A 21721-nucleotide genomic window follows, 5' to 3' on the forward strand; every position below is an offset into this window, starting at 1 on the left:
TTTTCTTTAAGAAAGAAACAACTTTGACATTTTTTGCAGTGCAGGTCATTTCGTCAGTTTTTGTTTGAGCAAGTTTTCATTACTCCTTCAGTTTTGAAGGCTAATTTTGCAGTGTACAGAATTCCAGTTTTTTTTTTTTTTTTAACTTTCTGCACTTTAAATATTTTATTTCTCTCTCTTCTTGCCTACATGGTTTCTTGTGAGAAGTCAGAAATAATTTTTATCTTTGCACCTCTGTTGGGAAGGTGTTTTTTCCAATGGCTTCTTTCAAGATTTTTTTTAATCTTTGGATTTCTGCAATTTGAATATAATATGTCTAGGTGTAGCTTTTTCTTTTTTTTTTTTTTAGCATTTATTCTGCTTAGTATTTTCTTAGCTTCTTGAATTTGTGGTTGGTATCTGACATTGATTTAGAGGAAATTCGCAGTCATTATTGTTTTAAATATTTCTTTCTGTTCCCTCTTCTCCTGGTTTTCCTGTTACATGTACGCCTTTTGTTGTTGTCTCTCTGTTCTCAGATACTCTGTTCTGTATTTTCCAGTGTTTTTTCTCTTTGCTTTTCAATTTTGGACATTTCTGTTGAGGTATCCTCAGGTTAAGAGACTATTTCCTTAGCTGTGTCCAGACTACTGTTGAGTCTGTCAAAGGCATTCTTTACTTCTGTTAAAGTGTTTTTGGATTCTAGCATTTCTTTTTGACTGGTTCTTAGAATTTCCATCTTTTTACTTATATTGCCCATCTGTTGTTTGGTATTGTGTACTTTATCCATTAGAGCCCTTAGCATATAAATCGTGGTTGTTTTAAATTCCCAGTCTGATAATTCCAAGATTACTGCCATTTCGAAGTCTGATTCTGACGCTTGCTCCATCTCTTCCAACTGTATTTTTTGCCTTTTAATTTTTTCCTGATATCTGGACACGATGTACTAAGTAAAAGGAACTGCTGCAAATAGGCCTTTGGTAATGGCGTGGGGGGAAGGGAAGTGTGCTATAGTCCTGTCATTAGGTGTCAGTTTTTTAGTGAGTCTGTGCTCTTGGGCTGTGAACTTTAGGAGTGCTTCTTAATCTTTTCTCCCCACACTTCCTCCCACTCTCTTTTAGGTGGAATAGGATGGCTAAAGTGGGCTGGAGTTGCGTACTTCTCTTCCTTTACTTGGAAGGCTTGGGCCCACTGGAGTGAGTGATTTTTCTTCTCTCAGGTTAATTGGTCTCTGATAAAACCCCAGCAGGTTAGGCTCTGGTAAAAGTGTTATTTCTGAAGGCAGTCCTTGTTGTTAAGAACAGAATATGCTCTTGCATATTTAAAAATGGTTGCCTTTTCTCTTCCCTCTGCTGGTAGCATGAGGGAATTTTCTCCAATATTCATTGTGAGAACCTGCTCAAGCTTTAGAGGTACAATTTACAAAGATGTGGGGACATCTGTATGACTGGGTTCCCCTGGAGTTTTTGACTTTCTGACTTGTCTATTTTGAGCCTCCAGCTATTCCTCAGTTACAGTGCTTGCTTCCTTCCCCGGACACAGGTTTTCACAGAGCTTTGTGCTTATGGGTTTCTGCTTTCAGCAAGTTGTGATTCTCTGTATCCACCTGTTTGTCTTTCCAGTTTGGGGGCAGTGGTTTGTCTTGTGTCTCACTTCTGTTACAGATCTTTAAGAAGAGTTGTTGATTTTCCAGTTTGTTCAGCTTTTACTTCTTGTTAAGATAAAATGATTTCCATGCTCCTTACACACTACACTGGAAAAGAGAAGTTGATATTAATTTTTATTGGTGAAAACTTACGTGATCTTCAAAAAGAGGTTTTAAAACTGACGTTTATCAAGTAGGTGCAACTATGGAATAGGGGTACTCTAAAACTGTAATTAATCAGTTGGCAAAGGCTTTGGATTGCAAGCACATTCATAGCCCGTAATATACAAAATGAAGTGCTCTTCATTATGTTCATCTTTGGTAAAGACTTACTAAACTGTTGTTTTGAGCATATTTCTATTAAGTAGTCAGAAGCTAATTTAGATGAGAGTAGGAAATTATTAAACATTTGGAAAATAAGACCTGGGAGGAGATAGGGAATTCATGATTATTCAATTAGAAAAAAAAGGAAATCTGAGAAGTTATTTAATAGATTATATGTATATAAATAGATTATTTAGGGAAGGTAATGCTTAATTATACTTAGGCCCACAAGGTTTCCCAGTGTTTCTCAACTATGGCTATACATTAGAATAATTTGTGGAGCTGAAAAGACCAAAATGTACAAACAGTGCCCAAACATGCTTGGATTTCTTCTCTAGAGATTCTGATTCAGTGAGTCTGGCAAAGGGCATGACATCTGTAATTTTTTGTTTTTTAAATCTTTGTGGATGCTTGTGATATAGAGCCAAAATTGAGAAATACTGGTTTAAGTGTTTGGCAGGCTGGGTAGCAGTATTCTTAGGCAGATGGTAGAAAAGAAACATGTTAATTACTGTATATAGAGAGGATGTCGTTTTAAAGCAGTCATAACATCTTGAGATCTGTGGTGTAACCATGAGGAAATACACTGCCTTTTTGTTCTGCCACTGCCTTTGGAGACAGGGCTGTGAAACTGTTACGTGAAATATTTGGAAAGGAACTGGAGTTCCAGGTCTTGAGTTATGGTGTTTTTCCTTCCTAGCAGTTTATCACTGGTCAAGAGAACGAGCAATATAAAAGACCTTGAAGTCTAATTATGGTTGAAAAGTCTATTCTTAAACATGCAGGGCTTGGCCAGGTGCGGTGGCACCTGCCTGTAATCTCAGCACTTTGGGAGGCCAAGGCAGGCGGATCATTTGAGGCCAGGAGTTCAAGACCAGCATGGCCAATATGGTGAAACCCTATCTCTACTAAAAATACAGAAATTTGCCGGGCGTGATGGTGCATGCCTGCAATCCCAGCTACTGGGAGGCTGAGGCACTAGAATCACTTTCATACCCGGGAGGCAGAGGTTGTAGTGAACTGTGATTGTACCACTGAACTCCAGCCTAGGAGACAGAGTGAGGCTGTGTCTCCAGATAAATAAAATAAAATAAACCAAACTAAACTAAACTAAATTAAAATAAAATTAAAAAATTAAGTTGCAGGTGATCCTCACACTGATGAGGTTAAGAATGCAAATGACATTTCACAGATGAGAAAACTACAGCACAGTTAGATTGTTTTAGTTATTACAGACTGTTTAATGTATTTTCATTTTTTCCTGGTAACCTGCTACTTACAGAAAGTTTATTTTTTTATCATTAGTAGGATAAATATATTATGTACTGCTGCTTTTATTTATTGACTTTCATTTATCCCCCGTAAACAGTGTGGATGAAGGAATCAAAGGTTTCTGATGATGCTCAATTTTTTTAAATTGTTTTTATGTTCACACAAAATAAAGGACAGTATTGGTCCTAATCTAAAGCTCATCCTCTTTTCACAAATGCTTCCATCAATATTCTTTGATCCCATTACAGTGGTATTTAGATTTTAACTTTGTTATTGAAAAATAATCACATTATGGTTAAATCTCTTCAAGACTTAGGCCATTAAAAGTAAAAATCATCTACTGACTTTTTATTCAGAGTAGTAAGGCAATTCAGAGTAGCAACATTTTGAAGGCATATCAAAATACTTAAAAAGGTTTAAATTACCGTTTGCTGAAAGTAAAAGAATGTACTGAAAGAAATGGTAAGAGAGGTTAACCTTCAGTGTTTCTGATGAATTAAAATTGTGCTCTTGGGTTTACCTTTTTTACTGTGGTAAGAAGGAACAGTTTTCCCTTAAATTTTTTCTTGGTTTAGTAGGAGAATATCTGCTCAAAGAAATTTACTTTCACAGAATATTATATAATTAAACATATACTATTATAGGATAATTTATTGTCGTTTCTAAATATAGTTCATAGAAAATATCATGATCGTTATTCTTATCTTTAAACTTTGCAAGATATAAATGTATTTCCAGAAACCTCACAGGATATCACAGTTCTCCAGTTGCTTTCTGTTTTATGTGTACTCTAGCCTTCCATTCCTGGGTTGGAAAATTGAATATGTCTCTTCTGTAGAGATTAGAATAATATCATTACTTTTCTTTGCCTTGTTCCTCTTTGAAAATAATTGATGAACAGATTCTCTGAAAAGATATATAATCTTAAAAAATATTAATAATTTATAAAGAATATACCAGTTTCGATACTGTCTCATTCTTCATAAAAGTAGAGGTTGTCAGAATATGTGTGTCAGACATTTTAATAATACACAGTGGTAGTGACGGTAGTGAAAACTTGCCCAGGAGCGATACTCTCAGACTTTTATCACTGACTGCGGGCCCGTGGCCTGTTTATTTTACTATTTTTTGTTTCTACTTTGCTGACAGTACAAATCCCACAAGGAGGAATAAGCAATAAGAGGAAATATTGTTGTGATTGTAATAACAACCTAAAAAAATCATTGAAGATAAAATGAATGGGCTGGAAATGTAATTTATGGGATTTTAAGGGCTATAATGGATCCTAGAGAAAATCGAGTCCAATTTCCTGATAGTGACAGGATTAGAACATTTTTCCACTGTTGTGTACTTTTTATTGGTTTTCTGAAAAGTGAACTAATCTTACCTAAGAAGATATGACTGGAGCGGACATGGTGGCTCATGCATGTAATCTCAGCATTTTGGGAGGCTTGACTCCGGAAGTTCAAGACCAGCCAAGGAAACATAGCGAGACCTTGGCTCTACCAAAACAAACAAACAAACAAAAAAGCCAGGCATGGTGGCAAGTGCCTGTAGTCCCAGCTGCTCTGGAGGCTGAGGCAGGAGGATCCCTTGAGCCCAGAAGGTTGAGGCTTCAGTGAGCCATGATTGTGCCTCTGCACTCTACCCTGGGTGACAGAGTGATACCCTTACAAAAAAAAAAAAAAAAAAAAGATATTACTGGACATAAAACATGTTTCTTAGGTTTTAAGAAAACTCATTCATTCATTGAGTGTCTGCTATGTGTCATACGGTTTTCCAGGCTTTGGGAGTGAAGAGAGCAGATTACCACATTCCTATTACCTGAGACTGTTTGAAAGCCTTCCGCACTCTAGGGTGGAAGTATAGCATAGGCTGTCAAGCACAGTTGTGTAATTCAGCCAAAGATGGTCCCAACTGAAGGAAAGGAAGTAGGTACAGAATTCAGTATGACTGTATAATAAGGAGGGAAATCAAAGAATGGCATGAACATATAAGAATACCATAAGACATGCTAAAATTTCAAATGAACTGATGTTTGTGAGAATAATTGAAAAGTTTTTTTTCCAAGTAATATTGTTACCTACGAAATTCTTATCTACTTGGAGTAACTGAAGACCTAACTGTTATATTGCTTTTATAATTCTGTTGCTAAACTTTTGAGATTTGTACCCTCAGTGCCTATTAAAGTTCTCAAATAAGAAAAATTGATGAGTTAAGCAAACATGGTTAAGGAATATCATTCTATAGCTTGCTAACTTACCTCCTAGGAGCTACAAAATGAGCGAACATGGAGGGTAATTAGGATCATTAGTACAAGAAGCTCTGATTTGTTTCCCCTTAATGTGCCCATTTTTCTTGCCACACAAGTCTGTATAGTAGTGAATGACAGCAGGTAGGGTTAGAAAGAAACCAGTGGTTATGGGGAAGAGAGAGACTAAGTAAGTGGTTTAAAATTCCAGAATGTGAGGTATGAAAACAAGGTTCTCCTGTTGTGTGGATCTAGGGAGAGGTCTTGATTCAGGGTTTCTAGTATTAATGGTATAAGTCAGAGGGATACAATAACATAATGAAATAAACCCAATAATTGTATGTCTCATTCTGTACTGCTACTTTTCTCCACTTTAGAAACACACTAAAGGTAAACCACCTTTCCAAAGGTATATACATGGTTTAAAGATGAAGCGGTATAGTGTAGTGGGGGCTGTGATGAAAAGTGCATGCCCTACCTTGTCCATGCCTACCCCTGCTCCCCAGAAGGATCCATTTAACTGTTTCTGGTCATGTTGCTAACTCTAAATAAAATCTCTTGCCAATGTTTTTTGATTCCTCAACTTTGGAAATTATCAGTTGATTTCCTGCCTTAATAAATGAGCATTTGCCTCATATCTCCCCTCCCCTGTAGTCTTGTCCCTATTTTTACTTTGTTTCCTTGTTACCCTTGTAAATTTCAATAAGTATCTTATAGTTAATTCTGTATTTCTTGCTCTGTCAGTTATGCATACTAGCTCTTGGCTCCCCACTCTGTAAAATGAGAAAGTTAGTCCATCACTTTTCCGTGTTTGTTTCCTTTTTCTTCCTCCTTTCCTTTGCCAACTGTAGTCACGTGTAATTAATATAAACTTTTAGTTTGATTCTAAAAGTTGAAAATGGGTGAACAGTACGTATTATGCCTTTTTTTTTCCTGTGATGACTTTTTTATTCCACAGTCAAGTGATATCTTGTGAGTACATTTCCTTTCTTGTACAGCTGCTTTTCTTCCTTCTCCCCCACTTCCCTTATTCATTGGCTGCTGTCATCTCATGCTTAAATGCCTGAGGCTTCTCAAGGATGGAGTCACATCTCTGGAGCCCTCTTGTTCTCATGAACCTGCCTCCAGTGAATACCTCCTTGTTCTTCTCTAAGCTGGACCAGTGTTGTTTATGTCAACTGTACTGTTTTCCTCCTGGGCTTTTTCATCTTTTTTCTGAGTTGAATTCAGTGTTTTTTAGATTCCCTGTCATTGCCTTGTTTAGTGTGTGTGTGTGTGTGTGTGTGTGTGTGTGTGTGTGTGTGTGTGTGGTTTACTCTTTTACTTTATTGGAGCATAGTCTTAAATGACTTATAAAAAGAATGATAAGATTTTTGAGGCCCATGAATATCTAAAAGTCTTTGTTCTATATTTAGATCTTGTCAGGGGTTTGCTTGAATATCTTTATAGCTCTGGGGACATTACTTCACTGTTTTCTAGCAACTAGCAAACATTGCTAGCAAACTAGCAATTTAATCATTTCTTTGCAAGTGGTCGCTTGTTTGTTTTTTTGTTTCTTTTTACCTGGAAGTCTGTAGGAAGTCTTAAGGAACATTTTAGAGTGGTGTATTTAGGTTGGGACTAATTTCGTTTATCATTCTGTGTACTTCCATCTAAGGACCCATGTTCATTAGAAGCTGAGTAAAATCTATTTTCTTCTATTATTTCTTTGATACTTTCTCTTCTTCTTTTCCTTTGTTTTCTCTTGTTGGATGTTACATGTTCTAAAATGATCCTTTATATTGCTTACTTTTTCTTTTATATTTTCTAGTCCTTTATTTTTTGGCTTTACTTTTTTAAAGGGATCTTGGAACGAAATGACAGCATACATATATGTTCAGCTTGGTATCTTGGACCAAAGACCTCTTTTCACTACTTTTCAGTCATTATAATATCCAAAATTGGGATTTCCTGAGCAATTTTCATCAACATATTTTAGGAATTAATGTAGATTTTAAATTATTAGTGAGAAATACAAATGATTTTAATTTACAAGGGAAAGATACTTTTCTTGGGACTTTTACTTACATGGATTTTTAAAACCATACTAATTCTTTACATGATCAACGTTCTTATTTGTTTACAAGAATATTGAATTTTCTTTGTTGTTTCTCATCTGTTAAATACGTCTTGTTTTTAAATCGTGGATGAAATAAATTTAAAAAGTCAAATGCAGGACAGAAGGAAATAAGTAGCTCACTTGCAAAAATGCTAAGCCATTGTCTTGTTTTTTTCTCCTGCTGTGCTGCATTTCATTTAGGTTGCTAAATAGTTAAATTCATTCACTGCTTATGAAAAATATTTAAATGTTTCAGACAAAAATATATTTAAGACCATCATATGTTTTAATTTGTTTTCATGAATAATTCTAGTGTTTGCTTGCCTTGAATTCATTGCCTTTTATTATTACCTATTCATATATGGTGTTAGTATTTATCATTCATACAAGCTAATTCTTTTTTTTAAACAGCTTTAGCAAGATATACTTATGTATAATGATATGTGAGGACTAGCTTGTCAATTTCTACAAACAGCTGGGATTCTGATAGAGATTGTTTAGGTTCTTTATATCAGTTTGGTGATTATTGCCATCTTAATAATATTGTCTTTGTTCCATGGATATAGGATATTTTTTCATTTATTTAGGGTTTCTTTCAGCAGTACTTTGTAGTTTTTAATGTTACAGGTCTTGCATTTCTTCGGATAAATTTATTTTTAAATGTTCTATTCCTTATGATGTTATTGTAAGTGGAATTATTTTCTTAATTTCATTTACAGATCGTTCATTGCCAGGGTATGATTTTTATGTATATTGGTCTTATATTATGCGACCTTGCTGAACTTTTTTATTCATTCCAGTTTTTTTTAGTGGATTTCTTAGAATTTTCTATATATAAGATTATGTCACCTATGAATAAAGATAGTTCTACTTTTTTTCTTTCTATTCTGAACACTTTTTTTTCTTGCGTATTTCCATGGCTAGAACATTAGATTCCATGTTGAGTAGATGAGTGGTGAGAATGGACATGCTGTCTTTTTCCCTATCTTACTGGGAAAGCATTCAGTCCTTCACCACTGGGAAGGATGTTAGTTGTGAGTTTTTCATAGATGCCCTTTGTCACGTTGAGGAAATTCCCTTCTATTTCTGGTTTTATTGAGTTGAGAGTTTAATGATAAAAGGGTGTTGATTTTTGTCAGATTTTTTTTCTGCACCGGTTGAGATATGTGGTTGTGCTCTGTATTCTAACGTCATGTATGCCATTGATACCATATACTTTTTAAAGATAAGATTGTTTATTTATTTCCATTTCTTATTTAATTTTGCCAAGTATTTGTCTTCTCAGTAGCTATAGGCTCTAAAATGTTTTTTGGCTGATCATTTTATATGTGGAGATATTCATAAGGAGGTTTTCTCAAAATTACAACTAGAATTAGAATACAGAATTATAGCTTTTTGCTTATCTTGCTGGGCAATATTGCTTCATTATTAAAATTAATTTTTAAACGTGATACCCTAAGCTAACATGAAAAATGACTCTAGTATATTATTCTTTAAATTAGCGTATTGTTTACTATCTAATTGGTGTATGATGTTCACTTACTACGAGTTATATTTGGTCTAGTTTTATAGAATTAGACCAATCTGGGTTTATTAAGTACCCAGTTGTGAAACGTTGATTATAAATATATGTTCCTTTTCCAGTTTTAAGATGGTTTACAATAAAGCAGGAAATAACATTTACATGTGAAAATTGGCTCTTAATATATTTTGCTGTGTGTGTGTGTGCGTTTGCATGTATGCTATAAGGGTTGGTAATTTATACTGTGGGTTCTGGAGTTAGACTGCCTTGGTTCAAATCTCAGCTTCTTTACTAACTAGGTGAGTGACCTTGGGCAAGTTACTTAAACTTTGCGCCTGAGTTTCCTTATTTGTAAAAGCAGAGCTTATCATAGGGAACTATGGTGAGATAATACATATGTAGTATTGTAATTGACACAACTTCAGTGTTCAGTAAATCTCAGCTTCAGTGATGATGCTGGTGATGATGATGGTGATGATGATGGTGATGTACTTAAAGGCCTCCCAGTTCCTCATTTATTCCTCCCTTCCTAACCAATCAACCAGAAAAAGCCATTTAGGCAGTTAGATTAATGCTTGTTTTGAGTTTGATATACACTACTGTAAAAAATAAATAAATAGATAAGGTTTTACTGGCTCTGGCATTTGTTTCTGCTCATGTGTCCTGTATACCTCTTCCTGCTTATTTATTAACTGCTAGTTTTATCATGGTTTTTTTTTCCTGTAATTATTTCTTTTTTTCCTATTGCTTACATGTCTAAATTACACAGCCTTGTGTTCAAAGACTGTGCTCCTGATCTGTTTTAACTTTGTCTCATACATCTTCTCTTCATAAATACGCCAGTGATAATGGTGCTTGTCTGGACATGGACCATGAATCTAGCTGTGCAAGAATTATCTGACATGTATCATGGGTCAGATAAATTAACTGATTTGCTTTAAAAACAAGAATTACTAGTGGGATTAGGTAGATATCATAGCTGTTAGTCAAGCAGTAGAAAAATCGAGAGCAGAAATGTATCTGAGATAGGAATATTGTATTATCTTCAAAAGAATACGTTGAAGTTTAGAGTTACAAGCTAAGATACAGTGACAGAAAAATATATTTACCTTTCCCTTGTAATTGATGCATACATATATAAAAACAAATATTAGAATAGTAAGTGAATATTTCCTCACTTAATAAATTTGCAGGAATGTTCAGTGTATAATCTTCTTTTGGTTTTTCTTCATTTTAGTTTCAGATGTTTAATTTTTTTCATTTAATTGTGAACATAGCCACAGTAAGTGGAAATCACTTACTAAGCAGATCTTCATTATAGTGTTTGACTATTTTTTAATAAAAATATTAACTCAGTAATGTCAGTATTAGGAAGAATCATGTGTGCAAGGAATAATAATTATAGATGTGAAAAGATATGAATGTTTTGTGATCTAATAAATTCAATATTGACATTTTCTTGTATTATAATGGTATGCCCACTGTCAGGGAACATTTAGTTCTAGCCAACATAGTGAATACCATTCTTATTGTCTTAAATAATAATGGATACCATTTGGTAAGTACACTCTATGTAGTTTAATCCTCACTGCAGTTCTACAAGCTAGTGTAGATAGGTCTTATATGCATTTTATGGATTAGAGAGTTAAGACCTGTAATAATTCTCTCCAGATCACAGCATCTAATGGCAGAGCTGGCATATGAACTAACTTGAAAGTAGAGGTCTTCAAGTCTCATTGTGCCTCAGATGGTTCCTGTGGCACAATAAGTAAATAAGTAATAAATAAATGAACAAATAAACAGACAACCTACCCAGGCATCTCCTCTGGAAATTCGGGTGTAGCAAGTTTGCAGTGGGGCCAGAATTCTGATAAACTACCAGGTTAGGGAACTACTTGCTCTGAAATTTGTGTCCTTTCTATATTAGTATCTCAAGATTATATGTAGGCATTATCTATTCTTTAAAACTTAATTTTAAATTTTTTGTTATGGAGTAATAACTTATGAGTTTTTCTTCCACTCTGTAGGGCAGTTTTGGTGGTAGGACCCCTTGGGGCTAGCTGCAGCTGTATAATACTGCCTTATTTACAGGAAAAGGGAATGAAATAAGTAACTTTGAGAAAAAATCATTTCTCTGAGCCTTAGAAATATCGCCTGTAAAACATGAATAATAACTACCTTTCAGAATTACTGTGATGATTAGGTGCAATTATGTATTTAAGGCACAGTGCCTAACCACTTGGTAGCTACTCAGTAAGTGGTTCTTATTGTTTATTAAGAAATTATTTTTATCATGTTAGCTAGAAGTTAAGGAACTATGTTATATCAATTTAAAAGTACTTTTTTTTGTTTAGAGTAGTGTCATACATAGCCTAAGAGTAAAACGTCTCGACCTCTGTGTAACTGACTTCCTGAATTTATAGACATTTTTCATTCTCTTTGGAGAAAACATTGATTGACACCCATGGCAATTTGAAATTTCAACACCAGTAAACTATTTCTTAGAAGGCTCAAATTAGTAGACCTGTTGCTTATTCTTTACTTACCAAGAATCAGTTTTTCTGTATTCCCAATCTGTTTATGTCTATTATATTAGATATTCTAATCAAGTAGATCACCTTAATATTCTATAAAATGACGAAGTACAGATGCCAAAAGAGACATTTTTAAACAAACATCTAAGATGAATATGTTTGAAAGACTTCATGAAGGTCAGTCACTTAAAATTTCCCTCCTGATTTGGTGTGCATACCTATAAATGACTGGAAAAGAAATAGTAAGACTGTATATGAATGCTGCACTCATATTGGTTGACATTATCTTTAAAGTTCCTTTTAAGAAGTTAAACTGGAAATCTTGTACCTGGATAGTCATAGCTATGTTTTACTCAAGAAAAACAACTCTGATTTTTAGTTAATAGATTCATACTTAAAGAAAATGTCTTTGCCTAGTATCAAAAGATTAGCAATATTATGTATGTTTTGTGATAATATTACGGTAAGTATAATTTTTATGATTTTCTACAGTAACTCACTTAAAAAAAATCAACTTATTCATTGATTCTGATCTGGTCTCAGAAGAGAGGTTTGAGATTCATGTAAAATGGGAATTATAAAATATGCTGATTGGTGCCAGAAATAATAATTTAGCTGAAGAGATTAGAATTAGACTCACTATACCGGGTAGAAGGGCAGTTTCTTTTTCTGAAAAAAGAAATGGGTGAACAGAGATACAGACTTTTTTCTTTTTTATGGCCTATCACGGTGTGATTTGCACATTGCCAATACTATTAATTTGAATTCTAGTTTCTTGCAGTTGTATTTGAGCAACTGGTATAGCAAAAATACTCCTCCTCCTCCTGCTACTACTATTACTGTTACGACGACTACTACTACTGTTACTACTAACAATAATTCTAGGTGTTTAAAGAGTAGGATACTATGAGCTAAACGTACTCAACCTGTTAATTTATAAAATACATAATTAATTGCTAGTAATAAATAGAAAAAACTCTTGAAAATGAATACCATCTAGAAAATTTCTAGAAAGCCAAAGGAAAAAATCATAGCCAATAGGAATTAAACCTATGGCACAATTTTTTCATTAAGAACTTTGTGGCATGTATCGATAGAATATAGAAACAGACCATACCTGAATGTGAATTTATGTACCGGCAACTATAATTTTATTAAATCCCACCAAATTTTATTTTTACATTTTGCTTTTTACTTTAGGGTAATAGTTAATAACTGGCAAAATGAGATTAGCAGCCGGTTAAAATGACTACCTTCTTGTTTCAAGTTTATGAAGGTAAAATGCATATAACAGTGCCTGGCACATAGTGAGTTCTACAAATGTACAGTTTTTTTTTCTGTTCTGTTTTGATGTTTTTATTCAGCATACTTTATTAATTTAGAGTGTAGACTCTGGAGCCGGAATGCTTATTTATATTCTATTTTCGCTACTTCTAGTTGTGTGACTTGGGGCAGGTTACTTAATTTCTTTGTACTTCAGTTTCCTTATCTGTTTAAGTGGGGGAAAATAACATATTCTTCGTGAGTTATGAGGATTAAATGAGTTGATATAAATAACATTTTCATAATAATGCCTAACACGTGGAAAATGTTATATAAATATTTGCTGTTATTATTGTATGCCAATTCATTTTAATCAGTACCATGCTTGTTGTAAAAGATGGACACATTTGGTGAAACAAAATCATATTTCAATTAGAAACATAGTTATGTGGTTCTTATATTTTTAGCGTTACTTAAAAATTACACTGCAGAAATGAAAAATGAAAATCAGTACTATTCCTAAAAGCAACATTCCAAAATGACATTTGCCTACTTTTCAGATTTGTTTGCTGACTTCAGCAAAATTGGATGTTCTGTAGATCCAACCACCTTTTGTCTTCTTTTTGTTATTTTGAGATGAAGAAAATAATTTGGGCCAGCATAAAATGTATTAACTATATATTATGTTGTTTTAATATGTTGCTGATGTTAATAATTCATTTTCTTCTAATTTGCTTATTTTGTTTAAACCTGTAATCTCTGAGACTTCTCAACAGAAACTATTAGATTGATGTGTAACAAACCTAACTCTAAATCTCAATTTCAGTAAATGGCCTGTATTGAATATGAGGTCATTGGAATATCTATCAGCCTATTATATAACTTACCAGTTTCACAAAACCAAACAAATACCATAAACTCCTTAATGGAATTAATTACAGCTTTGGTCGTCCAGGAGTAGAATGTTATTGCCAGCATGACAGTGGAGCTGCAGTAATCCAGCTTCAGTTCTTGATTAATGAGGTTAGTGAATTGTTTTAATCATTTCTACTTATATCTAAAATAGGGCCACTTCTAGTCTTTAAGATTTCTTACATGCATTCACATTTTATTTAAATATTTGAACAAAAATTAATTTATAATAGATCAGAAATAGTAGTAATTCGTTTTAAGGTACCATCATGGACAGTTACATAAATAATGTAAAATGTTTTCTCAAGACAGTGTTGTAAATTGAATGGCCCAAGGTAAATGTTTTTGGTAAAAGGTGCTGCATTTAAATTTTAGGGATATTGAATACTGTGTAACATAGAAATCTATATTAAAATATTTTTTAAAAGATTGAGCTTATTACAAATCAGAGTGTGCTTCTTTAATGAATTGCTTTGAAATACAACCAAGAAACCAGCATTCATTCATTAGAAAGTAGTTACTGCCCAGAGTTCTTAAATAACACCCGAATGTGTCACTTAATTGCTTTAAGTAATTGATGTTGCCTTTCTTTTTGAAAGTATAGAAGGAGCTAGAGAAAACAGCATTTTGTTGGCATAGGAAACACTGTTTTTGCATATTTTAAGAGCATATGAGCAGCTCCGACAATAGATGTTTACTGCAAGTATTGATAGAGGGGGAAAGCTGGTCGTAGAAGGAAGAAAGAGAAATTGCTTCAGAAAAGGCTCTGATCTCCTTAGATATGAGGATAGATTGTGGAGATTATTTTAGTCCCTAAACCCTTAGGCTCCGTGGAATAATTTCTTAAATGTATGTGAGAGAAAATAAATTCCTGAATACCTCTGGCTTTTGATAAATGTTTTATTCATACCAGAGGATTTAAGGAAGGCATCATGGGTGTAAAAAGATAATTATGACAATGTAAAAACCTCCATAAAACTGTAATCCAAATAATTTGCAATTGTCTAGATTTTTCAAGGTCAGAGGATGTGTTTTTAAAAACTTCAATATCCTGTATAGAACTGTATATTAGACATTTTAAGATGTTAAATTTTTTTTAATTAAAATGTAGAAAGTTGTCGAAGCCATATATGAAGACTCAGATTATTTTTCCTTCTTTAAATAATGTTTTATTATGGAATCATTATACTCATGGTGAAGTTTAAAAATCATTTCAGAGAGAGCCTGTGTACCCTTCTTTTAGCTTCTCCCAGTAGTTGCATTTTATATAACAATAGTACGATAGCAAACCAGGAAAATGACATCAAAACAATACTATTAACTAGACTATAGACCTTTATTTAGATTCTGTAGTTCATATATGGACTCATTTGTGTGTTTGTGCATGTAGTTCAGTTTTATCACATGTACAGATGCATGTAAGGACTACCACATCAAGATACAGGTCAGTTCCCTCAGCACTAAGGGAAAATAAAGAAGTGCCTTCAGCACTAAGGGAATCCCTTTGTAATTGAACTCCTGTTCACCCTCAGTCCCTGGCAACTATTAACCTGTTCTCTTTTTTTCTTTTTTTTTTTTTTTTTTTTTTTGAGATGGAGTCTCACTCTGTTACCCAGGCTGGCGTGCAATGGCGTGGTCTTGACTCACTGCAACCTCCGCCTCCTGGGTTCAAATGATTCTCCCGCCTCAGCCTCCTGAGTAGCTGGGACTACAGGTGCTTGCCACCACACTGGCCAATTTTTGTATTTTTAGTAGAGACAGGGTTTCACTGTGTTGGCCGGGCTGGTCTCTAACTCCTGACCTCGTGATCCGCCCGCGTCAGTCTCCCAAAGTGTTGGGATTATAGGTGTGAGCCACCACGCCTGGCCTGTTCTTCATTTTTATACTTGTGTTAAGATTATTTTTTAAAGCAACATTTGAGCCAATGTTAATAAAATACGGCAAATCATTTACTGTACACCTAAATTTTAGAAATCTTAAATTTATGCTATTTTTATTTGTATTAAGTATTCTTTTTCTCTTCAATAAGATTGATCATAGACTTCTTTGGAAGGGTCATTTTTTTGACCTGTTAAGTTATAAATACATTATAAATACATAAAGATAGTTTTTTTTTGTTTTAAAAAGTGGAAATCTGACAATTAGGTGCACCTATTTGCTTTCAGATTTGGAAAACTATATACTGTATAGGTGAAGGAGCCACCATAAGAAGAGGACAGCTGTTATTGCTATTTTGGCTCTATGTCTTCTCTTCTTCCTTGAGATTTTAAGATGTGGTAAACATTAAGAAAGATGACATGGCCTGATATTTGATGGGAATAAGAAATAGCAGTACAAATCTTTGACACCCTAAATCCTTTGAGTTTCTCTACTTCAAAGTGATGTAGATAAGACGATGCTTTTAGTGAAATGGAGAGAGTGTGGACTTTATGTATTTCTGCTTTCCAGTTGTCATGTCCTGGCAACAGAAGTTACACACTAGGGTAGCCCTCATAGAATTTTGAAGGTGGAAAGGAGTTGGAGAGATAATTTAATATAAATCTTGTCCTGACAGCTGTTTTAGTTCTTCTGAGTAGATGAGAAACTCTTATTTTAAAAGGGGGAGACTTTATAATTTTTTACAATACCCTAAAAGATTGGTCTTGCAAATCTTTTTTGAAATTAATGTAAATTCTGCATGTTACATCTCTTGTCTTATTCTTTCAGTATTGATGATAGATTTCTAAGTCCTTTGAGGAAAAACATTCAGATGTCTTAATAAATCAGCTCTAGTCTAGAGAGTCTTAATTTTATTCACAATTATCACATTGCATTCACAATTTCATATCAGAATCATCTCAGAGGTTTTTCAAAATGTACTTCCATAGGTCTTTGCTCTGTGTCTTTGGCCGTTTTCTGTTGCTGCAACTGAATACCTGAGTCTGGGTAATTTATAAAGAAAGAAGTTTATTTAACTTTTGATTCTGGAGGCTGGGAAGTCCAAGATTGAGCAGCAGGCATCTGGCTGACTTCTGGTGAGGGCCTCATGCTGCCTCATAACATGGTAGAGAAGCAGAAAGGGAAGCTGGTGCATGCCAGGAGAGCAAAGAGGTCAGCCTCACTTTATAACAACTCACTAGCATAAGAACTAATCCATCCTGTGAGGGAAAGAACTCCCTCCCTCCCTGGAGACTGCATTAAACCTTCACAGAGGCAGATCTTTTATGACACAAATGAGGGATGGTTCACCACCTCTCAACACCACTTCACTGGCAAGTAAATTTCAACATGATGCATTTTGACATTGCAAACCACTTCTAAACCATAGCACTCTGGAAATTCTGATTTGTTGGGTTTGGGTGAGAATGAGCCACTTAAATGATTCTCAAATACTGCCAGGCCTTTTTTTCCCTATAAATAATAATATTTAGTTGTATCAGATGTTTTAACATTCTAAATTACTCAGATTTCAAACCTTCGGACATGGAGGTTACAGTGTGCCAAATGCTACGTTTATTTTCCGTACCATTCTAGTAGTAGAATTATGATCTGGGTATAGTACTTCCGTAAGAATTTGTCTTAAGCCAAATGAAATGAGGAGGTTACTTCATACCATATTTTGCTCTGCTAGTCAAGGAAGTATGTGTAATAGTTACAAAGTAACTTACAGTCTGACCTCTAATTTTAAATAACTAGATCTTAACCATGCTATTCCACTAGATCCTAGTATACTTTTGGCTTATGAGATACTAAATTATACTTTAAATTATCGAAGAAGTTAACATATTTACATACATGTAATACACGTATACTTTTTACATCTGCTGTTTTGAATTTGAGTGAGGCAAATGTTTCTTAGATATAAATCTGTTGACAGAAAGTTTTGAAATTTGGGAAGGAGATATTTCTGGCAGCTATTGAGTAGACTTCATGTTTATAAAATATATTATATATGAAATGTGTTATACTTGATTTTTAAGGGAGCTCTTGTGAGTGCCTTGGCTGATGACACCTTACACTTATGGAATTTACGTCAGAAGAGGCCTGCCATACTACATTCACTTAAATTTTGCAGAGAAAGGTAAGAATTCTCCCAGTTATCTTATGTATAGGATATTTACTATTATATTTTCTTGAATTTCAGTCTTTGATTTTTTGTGTGTGATAGGCCTTATGCACAATCTAAAAACTGATTCAGAAACTTCAAAGGATATACAGTAAAAGCAAGATTCCTTCTTTTTTAGACCCATCTTACTTTCTTCAGGCAACCACATAAATTTCTTTTGTGTCCTTCTGGAAGGATTTACAGTGTATGTATAAAAGAAAAAATCTCTGTATAGCTCCCCTGCTTTTTTTTGCATAAAAGGGAGGCTATTACATATTCTTCCTGTAACTTGTATTTGCTAAACGTATCCCATAGATTGTCTCATATCAGCACATTTAAATCTTCCTGAATCATTTTCATAACTGCATAATATTCTGCTCTATATAAGTGCCATAATTTATTCAGCCAGTCCTCATCAGTGGACACATAATCATTTTCAGTCTGCTGTTCATTTTACTCTGTTGTGATGTTATGTTACATATGTCTTTGTCTACATATACAAGTATATCCGTAAGATAAATTTGTAGAAGTAGGTTAGCTTGGTCATAGAAATCTCTTCTAATATGACTTGTGAATTTGGGGCTTTGATTGGAAAAACTTTTCACCCCAATTTTATTAACCATCGTCCCCTATATGTTTTTGTGGTACTCTTTTTTTTTTTTTTCTGAGACCTAGTCTTGCTCTGTCGCCCAGGCTGGAGTGCAGTGGCATGATCTGGGCTCACTGCAACTTCTGCCCGCCAGGTTCAAGTGATTCTCGTGCCTCAGCCTCCTGAGTATCTGGGACTACAGCGTGCACCACAACACCTGGCTAATTTTTGTATTTTTAGTAGAGACGGGATTTCGCCATGTTGGCCAGGCTGGTCTCGAACTCCTGACCTCGAGTGATCTGCCCGCCTCGGTCTCCCAAAGAGCTGGGATTACAGGCATGAGCCACCAAGCCTGGCCTTCGTAGTACTCTTAAAGTTTTATTTTTTATACTTAATCTTTGATTTATATGGAACTTATTTTGGCATGAAATATGAGTAAGGATATAGTCCCTTCCCTCAATAGTTTTGAGAGACATATGTTGTTTATTTTATATACATGTGTAGTTGTATATATGTATGTATATAATATTTATGTAGTTAGCATTAAAAGCACAATCTTTTTTAATATGTATTTTGAGGAAATTTTTAAAATTTTGAATCTTATAGGAATACCAAAAGGGAAGTACTTGATTCTTTTAACTTCTAGGGAAAAGTTTATTTGTTTTCTTAAGTGGCTACTTTTTTCCAGTCAAGTTTTAGTTTTTAATGTCTAAAATTTTGATTAAAACCTGTTGACAATAAAGGCGGAAGAAGAGAATGTGAGAACAGTATAGTTATAACAACTGTAATAACAGTAGAGGTAAGAAGTGTGAACTTAAAGTAGAGGAAGGAAACTTGTGAGCTCTAGGGTTTTATCTTAGACTGTCTTATTTGATTCTCATGACATTTCATGGAATTAGTGAGAAACGTGGTTTGGGAGAAACAAAACTTGGAATAAGGCAAAGAGTAAAAAGCAAGCATAGAGACTAGAGAGTTGGGAGATGTAAGGAAAGATAGGTATAATCACAGCTAAGTCCTGACGAGGTAACTGGTGACTTTTTTGACATAGTAGGTACTTAGTAAGTATTTGATTGTTAAACAGAAAATGGGATATCTTGAAGTTTGTACTTGTAGTCTTAGGTCTGTCTCTCTATTTCTAACTCTTACTGTGTTATGATACCCAAAACAGGGAACCATATCACATTTCTTTGATTTTAACTTGCACAGTTTTTAAATTAACAGACTTTATTTTTAGAACAATTTTAGATTTATAGAATAATTGAGCAGATACTACAGAGAATTTCCATATACCTCATATACCACCTCATTCCCCCAACTCAGTCTCCCCCCATTCATGGTGTTCTCTGATATTAACATGCATTAGTGTGGGAAGTTTGTTACAATTAATGAACCAAAATTGATACATTGTTGTTAACTAATGTTCATAACATAATAAGGTTCACTATTTGTGTTGAACAATTCCATGTATTTTGACAAATGCGTAATGTCATGTATCTGCCATTACAGTATCATGTGGAATAGTTTCACTGACCTAAAAACCAATATGTGTCACCTGTTTATCCATACTCTTTCTCTAATCCTCGACCCCTGTCAGCCACTGATCTGTTTCCTATCTCTGTAGTTTTTGCTTTTTCCAAAATGTCGTATATATAGCCATGTGTTGCATAACGATGTTACACTCAGTGACAATTGTATATATGATGGTGGTCCCAAAAGATTATAATGGAGCTGAAATACTCCTATAGATTAGGGATGTTATAGCTGTCATAACATCATAGCATCTTATAGATTAGGGATGTTATAGCTGTCATAACATCTTAGCATCTTAGTGCAATACGTTATTCACGTATTGTAGTAATACTAGTATAAACTAACCTATTGTGCTACCAGTTGTCTAAAAGTATAGCACATATAATTGTTTACAGTACATAATATTTGATAATGATAACAAATGACTGTTACTGTCTTATATATTTATTAGAATATACATTTTATTATTTTAGAGTTTATTCCTTCTACTTATTTAAGAAAAACAGCCTCAGGCAGGTCCTTCAGGAATTATTCCAGAAGGCATTGTTATCATAGGAGATGATCGCTCCATGTGTGTTACTGTCCCTGAAGACTTTCCAGTGGGACAAGATCTAGAGGTGGAAGACAGTGAGATTGATGATCCTGATCCTGTGTAGGCCTAGGCTAATGTGTGTGATTGTGTCTTAGTTTTTTTTTAAAAAAAGTTTAAAAAGTAAAAGTAAAAATAAATTAAAAATATAAAAAAGCTTATGGAATAAGGACATAAAGAAAAATATTTTTGTATAGTTTTACATTGTGTTTGTAAGTGAAGGGTTATTATAAAAGAGTCAAAAAGTTAAAACATTTAAAATGTTTATGAAGTAAAAAAGTTTACAGTAAGCTAAGGTTAATTTATTACTGAAGAAAGAAATTTTAAAAAATAAATTTAGTCTGGACTAAGAGTCCAGTGTTTATAAAGTCTACACTAGGGTGCAGTAATGTCCTAGGCCTTCACAGTCACTTACCACTCACAGACTCACCCAGAGCAACTTCCATTCCTGCAAGCTCCATTCATGATAACTGCCCTCTATAGGTGTACTATTTTTTAATCTTTTATACTACATTTTTAGTGTACCTGTTTGTTTAGATACACAGATACTTAACCTTTGTGTTACAGTTGCCTGCAGTATTCAATGTGTAATACGCAGTAACATGCTTTCCAGGTTTGTAGCTTAGGAGCAATAGGCTGTACTATACAGCCTAGGTGTGTAGTAGGCTATACCATCTAGGTTCGTGTAAGTATGCTCTATGATGTTCACACAATGTTGAACTCTCCTGCTGATGGGTTTCTGAGAACATAGCCATCTGTAAGTGACACATGACTGTCATTGGAATCATACATATAGCATGTAGCTTTTTTAGACTTCTTTCACTGAGCAATATGCATTTAATGTTACTAGTCTTCTGGCTTGCTAAATCATTTCTTTTTATCAGTGAATTTCTTTTACAGATGTAACAGTTTGTATTTCCATTCACCTGTTGAAGGATATCTTGGTTTTTGCTTTTTTTGGCCATTATGAATAAAGCTGTTATAAATATTCACATGCAGTTTTTTTGTGGATGTACATTTTCAACACAGTTGGATACCTGGGAGTGCTATTGGTGGATAATATGCTAGACTATCTTTGGCTTTGTGAAAACTGCCAAGCTGTCTTCCTTAATGGCTATACTATTTTGCA

The 21721-nt window shown here is 34.2% G+C and overlaps 1 protein-coding gene across 3 annotated transcripts in view; it reads left to right on the plus strand.

Moving 5' to 3' along the window:
- Positions 1-21721, plus strand: part of STXBP5 (syntaxin binding protein 5) — a 185799-nt gene that overhangs the window by 17288 nt on the left and 146790 nt on the right. For all 3 annotated transcript variants that reach the window (XM_054493506.2, XM_054493507.2, XM_054493508.2), the window contains exons 3-4: positions 13830-13911; positions 17760-17860. In XM_054493506.2, the coding sequence (XP_054349481.2) occupies positions 13830-13911; positions 17760-17860 (183 nt within the window). The remainder of the gene's footprint in view (positions 1-13829; positions 13912-17759; positions 17861-21721) is intronic.

Source organism: Pongo pygmaeus, chromosome 5, assembly GCF_028885625.2.
Source record: "Pongo pygmaeus isolate AG05252 chromosome 5, NHGRI_mPonPyg2-v2.0_pri, whole genome shotgun sequence".
Lineage (NCBI taxonomy): Eukaryota > Metazoa > Chordata > Mammalia > Primates > Hominidae > Pongo > Pongo pygmaeus.